This window comes from Rhea americana, unplaced genomic scaffold (assembly GCF_003343005.1).
Source record: "Rhea americana isolate MKP2758 unplaced genomic scaffold, rheAme1 scaffold_57, whole genome shotgun sequence".
In the NCBI taxonomy this organism is placed as follows: domain Eukaryota; kingdom Metazoa; phylum Chordata; class Aves; order Rheiformes; family Rheidae; genus Rhea; species Rhea americana.
The window spans coordinates 1,823,250-1,844,879 of record NW_028186723.1 but is presented as its reverse complement, the minus strand read 5'-3'; the positions used below and the strand labels follow the sequence as shown (position 1 = coordinate 1,844,879).

General features: G+C 42.7%; 1 protein-coding gene across 1 annotated transcript in view; it reads right to left on the bottom strand.

The window, feature by feature from the left end:
• HABP2 (hyaluronan binding protein 2) overlaps positions 1–21,630 on the bottom strand; it is a 180,739-nt gene that overhangs the window by 21,174 nt on the left and 137,935 nt on the right. The window contains exons 2-13 of the mRNA XM_085319090.1: positions 17,040–17,176; positions 14,163–14,199; positions 8,505–8,633; positions 7,340–7,447; positions 6,741–6,857; positions 6,114–6,233; positions 4,936–5,107; positions 4,386–4,480; positions 3,082–3,328; positions 2,265–2,407; positions 1,783–1,917; positions 152–297 (exon numbers count right to left, since the gene is read on the bottom strand). Of these exons, the coding sequence (XP_085175216.1) occupies positions 152–297; positions 1,783–1,917; positions 2,265–2,407; positions 3,082–3,328; positions 4,386–4,480; positions 4,936–5,107; positions 6,114–6,233; positions 6,741–6,857; positions 7,340–7,447; positions 8,505–8,633; positions 14,163–14,199; positions 17,040–17,176 (1,586 nt within the window). The remainder of the gene's footprint in view (positions 1–151; positions 298–1,782; positions 1,918–2,264; positions 2,408–3,081; positions 3,329–4,385; positions 4,481–4,935; positions 5,108–6,113; positions 6,234–6,740; positions 6,858–7,339; positions 7,448–8,504; positions 8,634–14,162; positions 14,200–17,039; positions 17,177–21,630) is intronic.

Below are 21,630 nucleotides of genomic sequence, written 5' to 3'. Positions count from 1 at the left end.
AAGCTGTATTGAAGAAAGAAAGATGAGGGCTGTTGAAATATACTAATGGGAGAAACAGATCCATATACAGTACCCTTCCAAAGCTATTACTTTGCACAGCCTGACTATTTACATGAGAAATTAGTGTTCAAATACAGAAAAAGCAACAGACCTGACAAGAGTCAACTCCAGACCTCTGAAGATTTCCTGCGCAGAACATGCTTTCATCCAGTATGTGATCATATGCTCTTGGTGCATTGCACTTTTTCTGTGAAATCAACTTGACATTGGCATCCAACAGCTGGTGGGATTCATCATCTACAGGATGTGCAGCAAATAATTGAGGCACCTTCCTCCCAATCTTGTTATATGCTGTCTTTATTTGAAATATGAGCTTATTTGCCATTTGGATGAGAAAGGGGAGTTGGGAGTGGTGATGAGGGAATGCATGGGCTAGTCTATCTGAAATAATATGGTTTGAGCCTAGACGCTTCACTTACGACACTGAGGTTGTTGCCTGAACAAAATCAAAATCAAGCATCCAGAATATGGCTCAGATAAGCTCCACGTGTCAGTGGCATTCTGCTTCTCAAAGGTGCTGGTCTGCAGCTCCCCTTGGTCCTGGGAGGGGGCTTAGAACTGCTCAGCACTTCTCAGACTTCTACAACTAGCTATTTTAATGTGCAAACTAATGAAACAGATGAAAACTGAAAATTATACAATATTTAAAGGCAATGAGTAATTATAGTGAATCTAAAGACATAACTTGACATCTAGAGGCAGTAGCCAGATTTTCATCCCACTACATCTGCAGATAATTAAAGGTGCTTTATAAGTTTGGTTGTACTTGAGTTTCAGGAAATATTCAATTTCTGCGGTGATTTCCTGAAATGCTAATAATAGCTCTGCTAAAAGAAGCCATCTAGTTTGAACATGAACAGAGTACTTCATATTCTTGTTGGGGAAAAAAAAATCCSTATACCCTTTTTAAGAGACTTTTTATTTGGAATTTTAAAAAAAGTGTCCATTAAATTCTGTTGGTGCATTCTGATCAAATGAATACGCTTGTCTCTTATGGACTTCAATGAGAGTTACATCAGAAGGGAGAGTTTGGTCCTAAGTATCATATCTGGCTGTATCCGTCACAAAGCAGTAGGACACCTGCTGCAGCCTCTGTGACACATTTTCCTTCTGCTGCTTTACAGCAACACATCAATCAGAACATGAGAAAATGCATTTTTCAGAAAATTGCCATTATCTTTTTTTAAGCATAGTAATTTCTCCCATCAGGATTTACTGTGGGCAAGAAAGGTTTTGGAYAGTGCTGGTTAAACTTGAAAAGCTTTGGATTTCTTTTTTTTCCTGTGCATCTGAAGATCCAGATGCTGCTTCTAAAAAGCTTTTTCCAACCCAATGGGCTGGAAAACCGTGTGAAAGTTCCAGTCTTTCTTGGTCTTATCTTGAAATACAGAAGCTATCACAACAACCTCGCTCTCCTGATATTTTCTTCTTTCTGTTGCTGGCTCTAAATGAAACCAAGACATGGTGTGTCAGATGGCAAACAAAAAAATGCGATGGATTTTCTTTTCCAGAACTTTCTGGCATGTTTGGTTGGTCTAAGAGTTGGAGATGCCAGCTAATGATTAATTTTCCTAGGAGGGTTTAGCTSTCTTAAATTTTGAATTCCAAGTCTTGGTTTCACTGAGTACCTAGACCCACATTAGGATCTTGTAATAGTCACTGAATGTGCCAGGCCACCTTGCCAAAGAAGCACTAACTGAAAACAAGCTAGCCCGCAAATACCTTTCTCTGTGGCACCCCATCCTGAAATGAAGCAGTCAGTCCCAACAGGAAAGAGGAAGTTAGGCAAACATGCTGTTTTCACATACTTTGTTTCCACAGCACAGTGGCCATCAACTGGCTTCAATTTAAGCAATGCTGGATACAASATAAACAACAAAAATATTTATAATTAATTTTAGTCCTTATCATTCTGTAACACAACCCTGTGAAGGCTACAAATATCTGATATGTTATTTGCACTACCTGTTGGGCCCTGTCTCTAYTTTTTGCTCTTCCCACACCATGACTTCTGCCTGGCCATCATGATTCCCATCACCAAAGATCCAAGGGATATAAGCCACAATTTGGCCTAATTATTTCCGGAATATATTTTCAGATGGAAATCTTACACTGACTTCAGCTGGAGAGAAGTACTTCAAACAACTGAGGTCAGTTCATTGAATATTCATGAGCTACATGAATATTCAATAGAAGGGATTTACCAATATCGTTGTATTGGACACCATCTTTGTCTTTGTATTTGTGATGTACAATGATCTTCTCCACATCAAATATTTGCTCTTGAGGCTCTCTCTTCTTGAGGTCTTGCTTTCCAAGGGCCACTTGGAGATATTCTGCTGAATCTCTGCAGAAAGAGTAAAGCAAATTACATGCAGACATTGCCTAGCAGGGTGGTGATAACCTACTGTTTTAGCATGTGGAAGTCAAGATATCTGCTTCCTGTTGCTGTAGAGCATGGGCAGAAGATTTCAAGAGGTTGTTATAAGRGAGCTCAGTCAGGAAAACTGTGATGTTGGCCTATATATGTGCTCTTAACTTGTTGCAATCATGATAGGTACTGAGTTTGAAACTGCATGAACGTGCTTTTCTTTGCATTTAGAGCAGAGCAGAATTGTACACACAGTCTATTACTGTGGCTGTGACCGTGTAACTCATGGAGAAGTGGGATTATAATCACTTGCACTTGTCTCGTCATACCTATAGGCCTTCTTCCATACCTTGCAAAATGTTATTACATTACTCTTCTTTCCCTCTAATATAAAGCTGTTTTATTCTTTTAGCWCACTTTAGGTGATTAGGAAAGTAAGTTTAATTTGTTGTTCTAGTACGTACAACTTAAATATACGTACAGTTTCATATATATACTTCATGTGTATATTCATTTTTTTTCACATCTATGTTTTCCTTTTAATTTGACTCCCAGCAATGATTTGAACTGTAAATTTCAAGGCATCTTTAACAGATGCTCTCTCTTTTTTTTTTTTTGTTTAGCTACCTAGACATAGGATTTGCACCTACTCAATGCAATGTCCAGCAGTAAGAACCCAGCAAGGTTTAATTAGCACTCCACCACATAAATGCCTGCTCCTCGTTGAAGTCTTTTCCTGCAAAGATACCATCCACGGATGTTTGCCAGCTTTAGTCTTGGCTCCACCATAGATCCTCTTGAGTGGCCTTTGATTTTCTGGTTGTCCACATGTTTTGAATATATCATCTGACTCAGGTGGGACGCTTAGGCTCTCTCTTGTCCYTGGGATCTCTTCAGCTACATTGGGAGAGACAGAAGATGTGTAATGCGAAGATTGTATTAGACTGGGAAACTGTGACCAGGAGAGTTAAGTTACAGGGAGCGACTCCCAGTCTCTGGGACAATTGGCTGCATTGCAATTCTGTGTCCATGGCTGGCACCTGTAGAAGAAGGCATTTGTTTCTGGGGAACTGGGGGTATGATGGGGAGGATAAGGAGGGATATTTTGGGAAATGAGAAAGTAGAGTTAATAAAAAAGAAAAGATTCTATCCATCTGGCAAAACCTATACCATGTTTTAGACATAAACTCTGTCTCTAATAATTATTGTGTTAGCACCCTATTGCCTAGGTAAAATAGTCCAAATGGAAATACTGTTGAATTCTTTGATATCTGAATGAATATAGAAAAGGGTCTTCACGTGGAAGATCTGTTGGGAATCCTCCAAAAGTGTATTATCCCTCTTCCATCTGCTGACCTAGACTAAGCCAATAACCTTACAATAAGCAGACCCAGATATAGAAACAAAAACGTCTTTAAAGACTCTTGAAAGATCTAGGCTTGGACAGATCTGTCGCTGGCCAGAAACAATTCAGTATAAAGTATGTGAGCTGACTCACTCCTACTTCTTGTAGCTTCCCAATATGCTTTTGGTATTTAGCTTCTCACTGGTGGTAAATCCCAAAGCCTCGGGGTAAGTCCTGCAAGTTTCACCTCTAACATTGGTTTACTATACTGTGGGCATGATTTTGCCTTGTTGTATGGGGTGCACACAGTGAGCAACTTCAACAGTTTCCCTGCTGGATGTTTATGGCGCAGTACATCTAAAGGGACGTTAGAATAGCTGGAAACTTGAAGCTGAATTTGACTGCTTTAAACTTGAATATTCCAAGTACTCTAGGAATCATCTATGCCAGGGCAGAACTTACAGAAATGCTATTTAAAACCAGATAATAAAGGTGCCACAATTTTGTGGCGGTGACTTGTAATGTGTCCGGTGTCTCCAGCTCAAGGCGCTTGCCAGTCTGGAGCACCTCCACACTGCCAAGCAGTTTATTTATAACTTTCCACTCTACCTGTTCCTGAGCAGGGTGAAATGTCACAGAAGTCCCATTCCACCTTGTTATTTTTTTTGATGTAGCACCATGGTTTTTCATCACCATCAGGATTCCTGAAGAAAACAGTTGACAGCATCAGCTAACCAGACTCGGAAAAATCTCCGTGAAACTGGCTTACAGATCTGAAGATGTTTAGCAGAGTAGCCTCATGCTCCAACACGAGACCAAAGCTTTCAGAGATATTCTTTCATAAATTTTGAGAAAGACAATGCCTGTGATGGGGGAGGGAGGAAGAGAGGGTCTCTGTCATTGTCCCCACATTCATCTTAACCTTGAGAAAAACTAGGGAATTCAGGGAAATATGGGCAGCCTCTGGAAGTCTCAAATCAGTACAGTCACTTAGGAAATGCTGCTATAATACTTTCCTGTCTAAAACAAACGAGGGTATCAGAAGATGTGAGACCTTAATACCACCTAAGGACTTCCCTATTGTCATATCCATGGGAGCAGTTTGTACTCACTGCTTTCCTCATTAGAGACCTCTACAGTTGCTTTTTCAAAATATTACCTGCAGAAGTTATGTTCACCAATGCCATAAGAGTCAGCATCCTTCATAAATGAGTTAATAGGATAGTCCAAGAGAACATGGGAATTCCAGTGCAGGCATGTCTTCCCATTCACTGCTTGGTTCATTCTTCCTCTATACTTGGAGGAATCCTCTTCATAGCAGTCATCTGGTCCTGTAAGAAGAAAAATCTGATAYGAAAATGTCTCTTCTGTTGTTCCTTCCCTGAAGCAGTTCCTCTTCCTTTCCCTTCTTGCTCTACTGTTCAATTCATGGAGGAGCAGAAGAGTTATAGGACCCAACAGTTCACATAATGATATCCTTTATGTTTGGTAGGACAGACATGTGAATCATGTTCCAGTCCAGCCTGAAGAAAAGACTGACTTCAAATGCCTGAAGCTTCTTTCTATTGTAAAGACCTAATGGCTAAGTGGTGTCTTTTAAAACTAGGATAACTTCCCCAGTGGCCTGTCCAAGAAATGGTATTAGCAAGATTAGCCAGAACTCGGTTCAGAACTGCTATCATAACAAGGGAATAGATGTGCCAATAGGAAGGTTATGGGTTGTGGACCTTACATATAGGCAGATGGAGGAAAGATCATCTGCAATGAGGTGCACTCATCTGACATGGAGTTTGTCTGAAGTGCAATAAACTTTTAAAAGAGAATGAAACAAGTTCTGCTCCTTGGAAGTGTGTGTGGGATGTGGTGCCTGTGGTGTGGTACTGCAGAGGCATAAGACACTCCACACGCGCCAAGGTAATCCCATGGCCTGTCACCCATTCACGTACGAGCAGTTGTCCCCTTGACCCTGGGCAGTCAGAAACAACTCAGAATGATTCTTAACTACATTGGCTTTCTGGTGTTTAAGGAAACCCCGACATTCCTACTCATGGGTCACATAGGACCTCTGGAAATGTGTGCTCATTCATTCTTTTCTAGTGGGAGCTAGGTGGAGCACAAGTCAGAAAACATCAATACAGGATCTATTTTGAACCCCTTTGCCAATGCTGGCTGCAGAAGTCAGCCTCCGAAACTCTCCCTGAGGAAGCCAGTGCCGCAGGYGCACAGTTAGGTTCTGTGTGCAGTGAGGGTGTCAATCAATCTGACTGCATGGAGAAGCCAACCTTTGGCTAACTAGAGGTTTAGCCCCCAGCCTTTTCCTCTGGAGTAGTGACATACCAATTTCACAGATTCTCCCTCTAAACAGTTCGGGACACTTGCAGGTGAATTTTGATCTGATTCTGTGCCGTATACAGATGCCTCCATTTTTACATGGATTTGGCCTGCACGGTGAAGATGCTGTCAACATGGAAAACACAGAATAGGTTTGTTACTTTGCTTAAAGCTACGCAACCACTCACACATCTGATGGAAATTAGCGAAAACTCCCATTTAGGCTGTAAGCTTTAACCCTGTCTAACATGCTCTATGTGACCCTGCTGAGCAGGGAGGTTGGACTAGATGACCTCCAGAGGTCCCTTCCAACCTTACTGATTCTATGATTCTTAGGAACTCTGTAAAATGCTTATCACCAGAGGTTTCACTAGTGACTGAACCACCACGTCGTAAATCAAACATAAATGTTTGGGCTAGGATGCTGATCCTCAGGGCAGGAAGCTGTAGCAGACTGAGGCTTAACAACTAGGGCAGAGATGACTCTCTAAACAAACCCTCTGCTGTCACACATGCTCTCCCTCCACCGAATGGCTGTATGGTGACCTCTCAACCATAATGCAATACAGTCCCCACCACAATTCACACAGTGCCCAGCTAAACAGGAACCCTTTCTGCTGGGGTTATGCTCACCTCGGTGACAGTCTGGTAATTTGTATGGATGGCTACAGCTGCACTGGAAATAAGGTGGGGTTAATGTAATAAGGCAATCTCCTCTGATGCACCTCTTCTCCAGACACATGTCTCTCACTATGATGAGGCCAGATAAAACAGAAAAACAAGATACTTTATCAGCATTTGTATGTGCATGAGGGCTGTGCCCTGCAGGGTCAGGGAAAGACATGCTTCCTCCTGGCTTGCCAAGGGAGTTCTCATTTGGCCCTCTCACTAGACTATGTAGCAGTGTAGATACGGGATTTTGCTTCTTTTTCCCAATATCTACAGCAAAAGGGCTGCAAGACCAATAGGAAACTCACCACTGCCTACACCAGGGAAGACTGAGAATAGAGATGTGCTTTCTGAACACCTACAGTATATTTTACTGGATACTGTTTTAAAAAGACTCTGGTCTAGACTATAAGCTGGCTGCAAGATCCATTAATATGGCTACACTGGGCTGTCATAAAAAATGGTTTTCTAAAGCGTTGTGTTTGTTTCCATTGATAGAGCTAAAATAGTAACATTAGTTATGAAGATAATAAGGAATATAAGTTAGGAAAAAGAGCAGCTACCTCTCTCACACGTAGGTCCCGTATACGGCATGGGGCAGTTGCATCGGAAATTGCTTCCTTTTTTTTCACACTGGCCATTGTTCTTGCAGGGATTGGAGGAGCAGGGGTCTGCTAAGGTAATGACAGCAGGTTTTTTAGTTTTACTTTCAGCTTCTCCATCTCTCTCATTTGTTTTCTCTTCTCATGTTTTTTGACTAACAGGTGCCATCAGAGTGTTGTGCAAAAGGAGCAGCTAYGGAGCTTAGTGCAAGCTGTTCCAGCTCATGTTTTCAGATCTGAAGTTCCCTCCCCAGCTCCCTTCCCAAAGCTGTGACTGAGTCTTAACTGGGTAAACCCATTCCTTCTCTCTGGGGAAGATCTGCCTCTCTAACAGTTGCAGAAATAGATGCATTAAGAACCAGAGCTGCTTCAAGCATCTGTCTTCATATACTTAGTGTGGAGGTATCTGGATTTGACTTACTAAAAAAACTGCCCTGGAAAAGCCACCTATCATTATACTCTAAAATACTCCCAGCTGGCTCCAGTGGAGTTGGCACCTACTGAGAGTCACTTAGATGCTATTCCTATGCTAAACCTCTCCACTCTACTCAAAGCTGCCAGGAGCAACTGGTGTTGGGGGCAAGCAAAGCCAGCTACATACCACCTTTGTTTTCTTTATGCAAGAGGATAACCCTAGGAGATGTTATGACCAACTTCCTCTCTCTTATTTTGTGTTCCCAGAGCAATTTTGAGGATCCTTTCCTGCTTCCTGCCTGTATGACAAAATACAAAAAGAAAAGAAAAGAACCCTGCAACTGAGAGAGAGAGAAACCTGCTCTACATTTGGGTTCCCAGTATAAAAAGAACATATACCCATGAAAACAGCAATTACATCTTACAGTATCTATAGACAAATAAGCCTGTGTTTTTTGTAGTAGCAATCAGAAATGTTCTGCATGATCAGAATCCATCCTGTGAAACCCAAAGATAAAACACAGACTCCTTACAAAAGAAATACAAAGGAGAACACTGCAAACAATCCTCCTAACTCATCCCTTTGATGCAGGCATTTCGAGAGCTTGCTGGCAGACGAGGCCTGCCACATTCACACTGAAAATGCAGTGTCGGGATTTTACCCCTTCCTTGCCTCCCTGCCCACCCCTGAGAAGTGCACAGTTACTAATACCTTTTCTAGCACTACTGTGGCCATACATTTCCTCAAACCAGTCAGGATCGTCGGTGTATTGGCTTTGGAGGAGGGGTTCCTCTTCTAACTGAGTGTACTCATCATAGTACACATAGTCATCAGTCTGGTCTGCAGGGAGAAGTGAGAAGAGGTTGGAAGTACAGAAGAATTAAAATGCTGTTAAAAAGAGAGAAGGTATTAAAAATTAATTCTTTGGAAGGGTCAGCCTTTTTCTCCTTGAGCTCATTTGGAACTTCATGGCAACAGTGGGTCTAGAACTTGCATCACCTTGGGTAAACAAGGCATAACTTAGCTCTTCCTTGCTGGTACCATGAAGCCTGCAGTTCACAGCTCATCTAGCAAGAGTTTGCCCYGTACAAAGCAAGGCAGCCTCTGCAAACCGGTCATCTCAGCCAAGGGGCACTGGAGTGCACTGGGATCATTGCTGCTCTGCTCAGCTGGGTTCCTTGATGGGAGCCAGGATGCCCCGGAGAGGATGTGGCTTTTTACCTTTCGGTGGCTGAGAGTCCTGTGGACGTGGATACTCCTCACTGTTGCGTGCCACAGAGCACACAAGCTCGGCACTAAGTGTGAGAACCAGGAGAAGACCCTAATGCTTGTTACCAGCACAGGTTGTGATAAGAAAAGGAGATTTAGATTCCTACAAGAATAACAGGTTTTCTTTGTCTCACTGCTTTGATTACCAGGATCATCGCCGTTGCAGCGCAAGGCAAGATCGTCAAAGGTATGTAGCTGCCTACCACTTCTTSGGACACAGAACTTCATTTTGGTAGCGATCCCTGGGGAGTGAGGGCCCTAAACAGTTAGGCATCTACATCCCAACATGGCTCTGAGTCCACGAACCCCTTTCCTAGGAGCTAGGCCCCCGCTGTGCCGGGCACTGCACGGACACGCGATGAAAAGAGAGCCCTTACTTCAGCACAGTCTGCAGCCTCCCACCAGCTTTGCAGCCTGCTCAGCGGCTCCTCGGCCGCGCTCCCGGGAGCGGCCCCGCTGCGCCGGCAGCGTCCCCCCGGGAGCCGAGCGCCGGCGGACCGGCAGCGTTGCCGGCGGATGCTTGGGGGGAGGCTGATTGAAGTGGGCTGGCTGCTCYTTCCACAGGTATGTCTGCTGCCAGTTGAAGCTGCACGGGTGTTTCAAAGACACGCTATGGTAATGAGCAAACTAAACTACGTACAGAGACGTTTTAAAAAGCTCTCCCCTAGGGCCGGACCGATGGCCCTATGGATAATGCTCTGCCTTGAACTGATTATCGACTACATTATCTTAGTTTTCTCTCCTCATTCATTCGCTTGCAGCCTTTATCTTTATTCTTTCTTTGCTTCTGAAAAAAAGAAATTCCACTTTGGTACAATGAGTGTTTTATATTTCATATTAAAATAGAACGGTCTTTTTTTTCTTCTTTCTTTTTCTACATGCCAACTCTCCTTTCTCTCAAAAAAAAAAAAAAAAAAAAAGGAAAGTTTCACCTCATTTATTGCTATGTCAAGTCAAGACTCCTTTTCCTCAGCTCATTATTTCCACAGGAGCTGAGTCTCGACAGTGTGCAAGTGCTGCAGAAGTGTGTGCCTTGCTGAGGAACAGAAGGATCTCACTGGAAGATAAGGACATTGTCTATAGTGAACAAAATTAAATTTAATGTGATGTAGTTAAGAAAAGAAAACAAAAAGAGGGTTTTGCCTGAAATGCAGCCCACAAGCTCACTTTGTGTGAAGGAAGATTTTGCAAGCTGACTTGAGTTYGGGGGACTACGTTGAAGGAGTTTGATTTTGTTTCCCCTGTTTATTTTCAAAATCTTAGTGGGGAACGTTAGCTTTTATTTCACAGATGCTTTAAAGAACTGTTCCGAGAGACCGGGTAGTGTTTTTTTTTTTTTTTTTTAAATAAAGTCTATACCTGTTAAAAGTTATGAAGGATGAATGGGGGACTTAGAGCTGCCAAAGGCACACTGCAAACATGCCCAGCACGCTGTACAGAGGCTAGCGGGGACTCTGTTGAGCTGACAGGGGAAGAGTAAGTGCTCTGAATGARCACAAACACTGAGCTCGTGTAGCTGTATCTTCCGTGATTTTTCAACCAGCCAGCRTAAGCGTAGTGTTAAGAAATGACAGTGACATTTCATTTTAATTGTTATGTTAGCATCATTTCTTAGCAATGCACTAGCCTTGTWTTAGTGACACCAATTAAATTACTTGCTGACCCACCGCAAACTATTTTAGGGGCATCTCTGAGGTAAAAGCTGGTTGCCTGGTAATGCCTGCAGGCAGAGGGCTTTGGTGCTGATTCCATTTTGCAACAGTTCTTTGAGGAGGAAGAGCACTAACCCCACTTTGTGCTGAAGGAGCACAYGACCCCCAGACAGGCAGGTTTGGGGAAAGGCTAGTGCACACCTGAGCTAGGTATGCAGGGCTCTGCCAGCTGCTGCAGCTGAGTGGAGATGGCCTTCCTCTCGGAGAGCACCAAGAGCGGTCCACATCTGTGGCCTGGATGGGACTGAACCCCACACTCCAGCCCCACAGCATCCCACCGTTACCTGTAGGCAAAGCTCTATGACCAGGATGCAGCATTAAGGGCTTACTTGAAGAGGGCTCAGAAAACATCAACAAACATTTCTGGGTACCCTGACCCCAAAGTGAATACTGGGACTCAGCAAAGCTGAGCCTAATTGGGAAACCCTGCCCAAGCTGACATAAAATTGCAGCAAATCAGAGAARTCACCAGTCCCTATTGTATCCATTGCTGCCCTCCTTTTGGTTTATGAAAAGGAAAGAGTGATTACAAGCTATGCRGGTGATAGTTCCCATCTTCCAGGTACTCAGTGTCCTCCCCAGCAGCATGAAGCAATAAAAAAAACCAAAAACCAGAAAGCCCTGACTTGCATATATGACATCAAACTCAAATGTTTCTTCCTATTTATCACTGCTTCAAGACTAARTAACTATTTGGCTTCCACATCTCTTATTTAGGAAGTATTCCCATTCCATTTTTTTAATTATTCATAACAAGCCATAGGTTTAGTAAAGCAAAAACAACATTTTTTTATCTGAGCACATAATTAATGCACAAAATCTGATACAGTAGTGAGTTAAACGTATTACTATATCAGAGTGTTCATTCTTTGTAAGTGCTGGAAAACCTTAACATGCTTAAAAAAGCAGTGATCTGACATTTGTCACTGAAATGTGACTATTACATGAAATTAAATTAGACATCCTGCATGCAAATTTTCAAAGAATAACTTTCCTCTGTGTAGTACAAAAAAATCCCCCCATAATTGATAGGCAGGGATTGACTTTTAAAGCTTCAAATCAGCTTTGAGGTTTGGGTGATCTTTTAAACTGCTTGAGCTTTCATCTGAAGGTTTTCACATTGCCAAGAGCTGTCAATCAAGTAATGGATTTCTGATCAATATCCTCTTGTTCATTAACTTACAGAGACTCTCTCTTACGGAGAGAATAGATAGCTCAACACTGGCAGTCACACTGTTTTCAAAAACTTCATTGGATCAAGTCATGACTAATGTTTCAAATGAGAATATGATGCATTCGGATGCCATCTGAGCGACCTGAATTGCAAGGTAACTTTGTTGAACTGCAGTTGTCAAGATGAGTGATGGGCAAAGTTAAAGCTTATTGCAAACACACATCAAAGTGGCCATGAAGCACTCAGCATTTATTCAAGTTCCAGAACTTCTGGGGACTGACTGGCACCTGGTCTAATTTCAGTAGGATTTTTCTCACAATCTTTCTAAATACTTTTTCTCTGATAATAATATAAAGCTATTCCATGAGGCTGAAATCCTGACCATATTTTAAATGATGGTAGAGTAGATCTCCCACTTACTTCTGCAGAGACTTAGACATCATGGTATTTTGGCCCTCTCACATGGGCCTTGCCTGGGGRTGCCTGCAGCTTTGAAGAAGAATTGCAAAAGAAATAAGAACAGCTAACAACAAAGCTGGCAATCCTTCAAATATAGTTTTGTGGCTGTTACTTTACTGCAGTTTTGTAGCATCCTTCCCTTGGGACAACAGTGTGTCATGCAAAGGCAGCCAAAGAAAACTAAAGGAGGAAGCAGTGAGGGACTCACAGGAGAGGGGGAAGTGGGACAGTGCAGGGATACAAGGAAAAAGCCAAGAGAATATGTAAACAAGGACAAGGGAGAAAGCTTGCACGCGGGCCAGGACTGGAGCTAGGAGGAATGTGGATAGAACGGGGGACCATAAAGGAYGCAGAAGGATGGGATTAACTTGCTGTGAAAGGCCTTGAACCTGAAGGGGAGCTCCATTGCTGAGAGGCAGGTCAGCTGGTTTGCACAAGGCTCGCAGTAAGGTAAATCCAGCCAAAAGGATAACAGCCTGAAGCCAAGTGCATGACTGCGTGACAAAATATTTGCACAAACTAAATACTGAGCTCAAACACAGGAATGATTCTGAAATTTGTTTTCCATACACATCTTATTAGAAGAATAACATTGATTTGGGGAAAGAAGTAGTACTGTATGAGTTTCAAGGCAGCTGGATTTGCAGGTTTCACCTGGAAGCCAGAAAGCTAATTTAATGAATGGAAATATGGTTAAATAATGAGTGGTTAGTGAAAGCCACATTGTTTTTGCAAGAAAAGAGGTAAAATTAATTTAATACTTTACTAATTATAAGCTCAGATCTAAGAGCCACTGAAATCAAGAAAAGAAAGAGTAGATCTTACCCACAAAAATACTGAACTCATCAATAAAACCTTAATTCACCACATAGACCAGGTAGGCTGCTTAAGGATATACAAATTCTCACACTGTATCTACATATCCTCACRTGACTTCCATCACAATTTTACCCCCAAAATCACTCCTTTAGCTGCTATCAACATACAATTCATAGCCATCAGTGATTTTTATCTGCATGAACTRGTAAATACTTTTTGAATCTGCTTGCATTTTGGACATCCACAAAGCCTTGCAGCAATAAGTTCTCTAGTTAGTTGTTTGCTGCAAGGAAAAAAAAAAAAAAATCAACCTGCATGTATTTGACCTGCAGCTTTCAGGTCYATCTTACACAACTAGACTCTTTCCTCATCCTCTTCAGCCTGAGGTTTGCAGGCTGGTACGATGACTTCTCTTCAACTTTGATCTACTCTGTTAGACCCTGCTCATCTGTGGATCCCTCAATCTGTATTGAGCAGATCTCTGGGGCCACAGAGTGGCAGAGAGGTCCTGGCTTTGATCTGTGAGAGGCAGGAGCAGTCCAGGGCTACCCTAGGATCAGCTGCGAATCAGCACCATGGCATGTCCCCTTGTCTGTGCTTCAGTGTGCCATACATGCTCCTGGCTGTAACCTGATGCAGAGTTGTCTCCTGCACCAAAGCAGAGCACACAGAAAGGTCTGACTCCATGCAGAGAGAGGAAGAAAGTGAATCTGAAGGTGTACCTGAGGCATGTACCTGAGGTGTACATTTAGGCAAGGTTTACTTGCCTAAATTCAAACRGACTTCGTTGGATCACATGCCTTATTTTAAGCTCAGCAAAGCTGTGCATGAGGTTATTAAAACTCAGTGCCAGGTGCTGGCTAAGGGTCTTGAWGAACCAGGTTGTCAGCCACTGCACTTCATATGCATTTATGGAAGAAAAAAAAAAGCACTTACCATTCAGAAGGTCAGCCAGGAAGAAGAAACTGCAAGACTGCATGGGATAAAGAAGGGTAGAGAGTCAGTTTCTGAAAACAAAAGACAACAGGAGCTGGGTTTACAACACAGTTGGTGGCAGGTTTCTTTTCACCCCAGTGCTGGACATCCAAGATAACTCTTTACCTCTTTCAGAGCTGAACAAAAAGGCATGAATTTTAAGTGCTCTTTCAGAAGATTATCAAAATATCTAAAAAGCTAATGGCTCTGAGCACCCAGACCTAGTCGCAGGGCATAAGTGCTTTCCAGAAGCATGTCCTGAATGAGTTAARTTTTCTCTTTACTTAATAAGTGACCATGCATTGGCTTTTTAATCTCACCTCATGTCTCTGAAATACTGACACAGGCCGTGCTCCAGCCTGCTGCAAAAGCAAGTGGCTGTGATGTGCTCCAGCATGGCAGAGCAGAGGTCAGTGAGTGCTGGCATAGCCCAAGAGCCCAAGCGTGGCTAGGCTGGTGAGATTTGGACCTCTGAGCTGGAAGGCTGTCACCAATGCATGGATGGAGGAGAACATTTCTGGTACTTCCTGTGAGGAAATGCCATGTGTTCAACTTCCAAAGTGGGGCTCTAGCCTTTCCTGTTTGGCTCATGGTCAAGGGCAAACAACAGAAAAGAACACACGAAGAAGGAAAACAGCCCTCAGCCTTTCAAGAGTATGAGTGAGGCTTTTCTGAGAGGAAATGTACTGACTYCATATCAGGACTCATTCTCCACGTGAAAAATTCAGCTTGCATTCCCTCTTGCTCTAAATTGCAGTTGCAGACAGAATTACCTGGCTGTAATGAGACTACACATGCTAACAGCAGATATAAAGAAGTAGATTTGGAGCTGCTATTCTTTACCCTCATACAATTTGTAGGAAGGAAATATAATTCCAAAAAAATATGCATATGTATTTGAGACAGTATATACACATACTCTCAGCTATTATGTCTACCTATGCATCGCTATAGATACAATTAACTGAAAATATATGCATTGTTTAGTTGTGCATTATATAAAAAATGGTATATAGAAGAAATAAGCACTGACTGTGAACAAGAATGAATGAATAAGAAACTAGACAAATAACTCAGAATCCACACTTATGCATATTACCTGGAACATATGAACAAGTTTGCTTCAGGCATATTTGCATCCTACTTATGTTTGCGACAGGGAGAACAGACACACCAGCTCTGACCTTCCCACTGATTTCAGTGAGAGTGATATATCCCAACCTGCTTAGCAGAGCCCATTTCCAGGTGCAGCTAAGTGAGCCACACAGATGTATAGCTAAATTTGATGCAGCTGCCAGGACCCACACTCACRCAACTGCCCCTGTTAAGTGACTGCAGAGATAATAGTAAATAAGAAGGCTGTAAAGGCTCTAGTCCTGGTGTATGTGTCTTTGGAGTGCAGGCACAGGCTTCTTCAGATCCTTTAACAGATCCTTGATGCCGAGGAAATTGTATAAGCAGAAGGGTCTAATTGCTCCATTTACAATTAGTGGTAYGGTTCAACCATAAATGCAGACCAGAACAAACTCTCCAAATGGAGAGTATGCCTCCCTTTCAAACGAAYAGATAAAACAGAGGAATAAGGAAGTAGAAACAACAACAGTATGAAGCAAGAAATACTTAATTTCCCTCCTCATCTCTGTATGGTGCCCCTTTGTGCTATTTGCTTAATGGGAYTGGAAAGCGTTTTGGGGCAGAAGCTTTTGTTTTCAGTGAATTTTCTAAGCCTTCCCTATACTTACGGCAGCTGTTAGCTCCACACGGGAATTGCAGAGGGTTTCAGCTCAGACTGACAAGCGTGAGGTGAGCGCATCATGCCCTCCTGTGCCTCAGTTTCCCCCAGCKGTAGGAGGTGAGGGTTTCACATTATGCTAGGAGGATGACTTATAAAACAAGAAACAAAAGAAAGGAGAGAGACCTAGCACTTTGCTGTACTATTTTCTTTCCTAGCATCCTAGGCTTACTACTCATCTAGCCTGTGCTTCCAAGCACCCCTCCATGAGCAGAGCTGCCTGTAAGAGGGCAGATACCCTAAACTTCCTGTTGCAATAATCTGACCCCCTAGAAAATGTAGCAGTTTCCAGTAACACCTTTCAGAGCAAGCAGTGGCTTAGCCTCCAGGGCAGCTGAGTCCCAAACACAACGGGTTGCCAGAGGACTTCTATCCACCGCTACAAAACGGATGTTACTATGAACAAATGCAGCTACAGCACCCTGTACCTTGCACAGCGAGCGCTATGCTCCAGGTCCAAGAATTAAACCTACGCTTTATTTTAAAGTTCCAGTCTCCTGTCTTGTTCTAGGGCTTCTCCCCCTTCACATACCTGGCGCAAGCTGCAGATGGCTCAACCACACTGCACTGGCAGAGCTGTGTGTGTGTGGGGGGAACCCCAGGCAGAACTGGCCTCGTGCCCTGGGGATTTTTCTGCTCCCTTGTGAGGTCCACCTGGCCGCTTGGAGACTGCCCTGGTTCAGAAGTATTTTGGCTTCTGCTATTTGGGCAATTTTTGGCTGTTTAGGTCCTTGCACCAAGTTCTCGGCAGGGCTCTGCTGCACAGGGCAGGGGGAAACGTTGCCTCCTGCGGGCTACCCCTTACCCTCCCGTCCGTGCGGGATGCGGGACGTGGGCGCAAGCCGCGCGTGGGCCGCCCAGGCGGGCGCCTCGCCGCCGCCGTGCCGTATTCCTCGCGGCCAGCAGAGGAGGATCTTGTCCTTCCGACGAGGTGCGATACTGAGTCCAGCCAGGAGCAGGATTCAAACAAAAGCAGGGGGGAGGGAGAGAAATTAGACTACGGGGCTTGTTTCAGCAGGCTCCTTTCTGCAGCTCGACACCGATACTTTTCGTGTTCCCTCAAGAGGGAATAAAATCGCTAGATCCTGTTCGTAGCAGGTCCCTGGAGAGTGGGGATGAAGCTGGAAGAATTCACGGAGAGCAATTTTAAATTTTATTACTTTATGCTCATAAAAAAGAAACCCTGCAAAAAAAGTSCAGGAGAAACATTTTATACGGGTAAAGGTGCATTGCTAAGTGTGGAGTCAGGCTGCTAGAAAAATGGAGTAAAGGAGGCTGAAATTCAAAATATCCTAATTTCACCCGACCCCTGTTGCCGTCATTGTCGTATAGATCAGCACTTCACTAAAGCTCCATTTCTCCAAAGAACCGTCAAAACTTCACTAATTAGGCTTTGTATAAAGGTTAAACGCTGCAGATATATGATACTCTCTATTTTTCCATTTCAAGTCCTCAAAAAAGAAAGACTAATGAAATACGATAGTTTTCAAACAGCGATGCCAGAACCATGAGTTTTCTTGGTCTCAGGACAGAATTCTACAGCTCTTTCTCAGATGAAAATGTCCAGTTAATCTCTAGTAATTCTTTCTGAATAAAGCCAGGAAGATTTGACCCTAGATTCAACAGAAATTACTTGCAGCTGCCAAGGGCATTCTGCAGCTGTGTTTCAGGTATCTTTGCTACCCCATATTACAATCAAAATGAATAATTAAACTATAAAAGCAGGTGGAGAAACAGGCAGCACAAAGGGGACAATCCATGGCTTGACTGTGAATTTACATGTGCGCAAAACAGAAGTTATTCCACAGAAAAGAGTGTAGTTGCTCAAGATGGCAAGATGACAGACTAGCAGAAGGAGGCATGGGATGAAAGATATCTTCCCTGTACCCACGTACACGCAGCTTCACACATACTTTACAAGAAAGCACTACAGGAGTACAAAAATAAACCATCTAAGTGTGAATTTGCCTATTTGCTTAATTGCACTAGATCGTGCAAATTCTCCTACAGTTTGCCATGCAGTGTCCTCTACAGCAGCAAAAGAAGTTTTACCCCTTTTATTTGTCCCTCGGTGTAATCATAGCTTTGCAGCTGAGAAGGATATGGAATGGAGATGAACTGTAAGATGAGGATGGGTATTAGAACAACTATCCACAACTCGCACAAGGTATGAAGGAACCAGGAGGGCAGACAAAACTACTGCTTTTTCGTAGTGAATCCCKTGATGCTGCTGACAGCTCTCAGTGGGAACCTTTGTCTGGGCTTCTCGTGAAAGGAGGAGGGAATYGACAGTTGTGATGCTCTTACAATTGTCCAGATTTTCGCCTGCAACCATCTTGGATAGTGGCAGTCTTTGAACTTCAAGGGAAAGTGGCTTTTCCAGCAATGACATTGTATTTCTCAGCCAGGGCCATATATGCAGTACGATGAAAGCAGGGCATATTGTCATCTGGAGTGCACATGCAACACGTCATACTTTTAGCCTGGGAAACCATTCCCTTAAAGGATTCCACCAAAACATCTGAATTCTTTACCTTTGCTAGCAAGACATCTGCCTCTACACTGAATTGTTACATTTGCCTTTGAGTACGTGACATGTTCCTCGTTGATTGGGTTCAGAATACCCACAGCCATTTACATTTAATGTCTTTATTTTGGTGATTATTCATTTGAGAACTTTTCCTATGGAATCGCTGGGACAAAAACYGTGGGGATCCAGGAGAGAAGCAGGGCCCTCAGAAGTACTGCTGAAACCAGCTTGGTTGTCTGCACAGGAGTTACCTGCTCCTGTTTTCCAAGAGATCAAAGTTTGGAAGCTAATCTTTGCACTGTGAGAAATGGCCTGGTAGTGGCTGGCTGTTTGTAAAGTTGCTCACTGATGGATTAGGTGTCTTGGTGCCCTTAGGTGGAAAATGGGCCCAATCTTGGATGCTAGAGTAAGAGGAAGCTGTTTCAATGGGGCTGCACAAACCAGCCCTGTCACACTAACTCAAGTTTACTGCATTATCAAACGCTTTTGCAGCCTGTGCTGAGAACGCAAGTTATACTGTTAGACTTAAAGCTTATGCAAAGTCATTAAGTCCCTTTAGTTACACGGGATATCAACCTGCATGCTTCAGGGCATAAGCTGATTGCCTTCGGGGGTCAGAAAGGAATGCTCCCTCTAGGAGAGAGCAGTGCACAACTAGCTGGGGGCACTGTGAAGGCTTTTGTGCTTTCCTGCTACATCAGGCAAATTTAGGCTGGTGCTKCAGTAAAGTATTATGCCTGGTGGGCCACAAATCAAAACAGGTTTGACAGCATTCACTCCTCTTTGCTGGGATCAGTTCATAATGCAACAGAGCAAAAACCCTTTCTGTGAGTGATGCAGCACTAGAATGAGAAGCTGAAGGAAACACCAAGTTTGCTACAGGAATAAATCTGTTGGTGGATAGAAAAACTATCATGAGAAGATATCAAACTGAGTTGACTGTGAGACTTTTCACCCTAAAACATGGGTGWCCCAGCACCTGAGCCAAGGAAAGATTGATACTGCTGGTATCTGTAACAGTTTCATATCTACTGCAGTCCACCTAGAAGATCGGAATTGATGCTATTGATGCTAAAGAAGGAGCTTTTCTTTGCAATTGTGTGATCTTAATGGGATACCTTAATCCTTATCATTTCACAAGTAAATGCACTTGATTATTTAACTGAACACAGCTACTGAGTTCAAATTGCTCTCTATCACAATTAAGCAGACATCAATTTTTTGAATTTCCAAAATATTAAGTGAAGAGTCATTTCTGCTGCTCGGACTCCTACAACTCTTCCTCCCTGCTGTTAGTGGTGGTTTTGAGTTTAAAGTTTGAATACTGATGTGAGGTAAAAGCTTGATCTGAACATCTGTTGGTTTAAAAATGACTTTCTTTCCTGCAAGCATATCCTGAAGTGCTTCAGAGCTTTGCTGAATGGGAGCTGCAGCCTAGTGTATAAGCAGCTCCATCGCTGGAGCACTGTGGGATCAAACTCCGTCTTGTCTCTTGCTGACTTCTCTAGCCCAGTTCAGCACAATATTTCAGCATATCATTTAAACCTGTGTGTATTCTGGAAAAGTGCTTCACTACAAGCCAACTGCTTTGGTAATGGGGAATACTCGGCTGAACTGTTGTGTTTGAATATAACTGGCTGCAGATGAGCTTGCTGAATTTCTTTTTGGCAAAGTAAGGAACACCTAACAATATGACACTTTATGCCAGAAAATTTTTCTATTACAGTATCTTGCTGAGTGGAAGCATATTGATTTCTCTAAAAAGTTCTTATTCATGCAATGCTGATGTGTAAATCAGTGAGGACCTACTGCAATTAAAAGCCAAAATATGCTGAGAAGGCCTGTCACATCTGAAGACAATCTTTTATACAGTTATAGCATATATGCTTAAAGGAAGGGCCAAATTTTGTTCTCACTTGCATCTGTGATGTAAATTTATGCCCTTTATGGAAATATGCTGTATTTATGCAGGTGTAATCAGTTTTTCTCCAGGTAATAGTGAAAGAAGTGAATGGAAATTTTTGCCTTGAGTCCTGCTCCAAAGCCTGCTGGATCCACAAATGTCTTGGTGCTTTTCTGTTCTGTTCTAACCGACTCAATATGAGTTACTACCTATGTTTGACTTCTGCTATGTTACACCCATAACATTTACTAATCAGAGTGTTACTTGCAAAAACTCCTAAAAGCAGATTCTAATAAAAAGGATGATGAAAAGACTTACAGGAGGGAAGAAAAGATGGAAATGGGAATTTAGGGGGTGTTTTCCACAGTTTCAGCAGTGTGCAATGACTGTTATTGTTTCGTTCAAACTATTTCAGTGTAACTTCTTTGAAACAAATCATTAAGGCAAAAACATCCTCTCATAACATGTTTGTCGTGCAATGGTCACGTCACAGCAACTCATTCCCCTCTTTTTTTCTGGGATTCATGCCAAGTGCTAAGCCAGAAAACCTTGTTATATTAATTATGAAGAAAAAACATGTTTTATTAAAAACTAGCCTGCTGAATATTCTGTCGTGCTGCTTTTCAGTGACAGCAGAGTTGCTTTTGCATTTTAGCAATGTTAATGAATATTCGTGGCGGGAGGAGATATACACTCTGTTTTCCACAGTGATATTTAGAGCAAAGTCGGATTAGGATTGTCAAAGCTAATGAATCAATCTAGTACTTAGAACTAGTTAGGAAAATCTGTGCAAGACTTCATGTCGCTTGAAGACTGCACCTACCTCTCCCTCACTGGGTATGAATTAAAACAGCCAATTCATCCTGAGCTTCTTTATATTAGATTGGGTTCCCGCAACGTCTGTAAAACTGGCATTGAACTGCTCTAGAATTGATCCCCCCAGCAAGCTGTCACATGTATCAGTGGATCAAGTGCGCCSTATCTATTGTTGTCAGGGGATAGGTACTCCTAATGATACACTAATTAATAAAAACCCTATTGTGTTGTGAAAATCACTGTTTTTAAATTCACCAAACACTTCAAAAAGATCCATAACCCATTAAAACCCCTCACTATGTATTCTTCCCAGAGGACTTGATTTAACCATGTCAACATCTACTATTTTGAAAAGAATTCCAGTAAATATAAACTTGCATGCATAGGA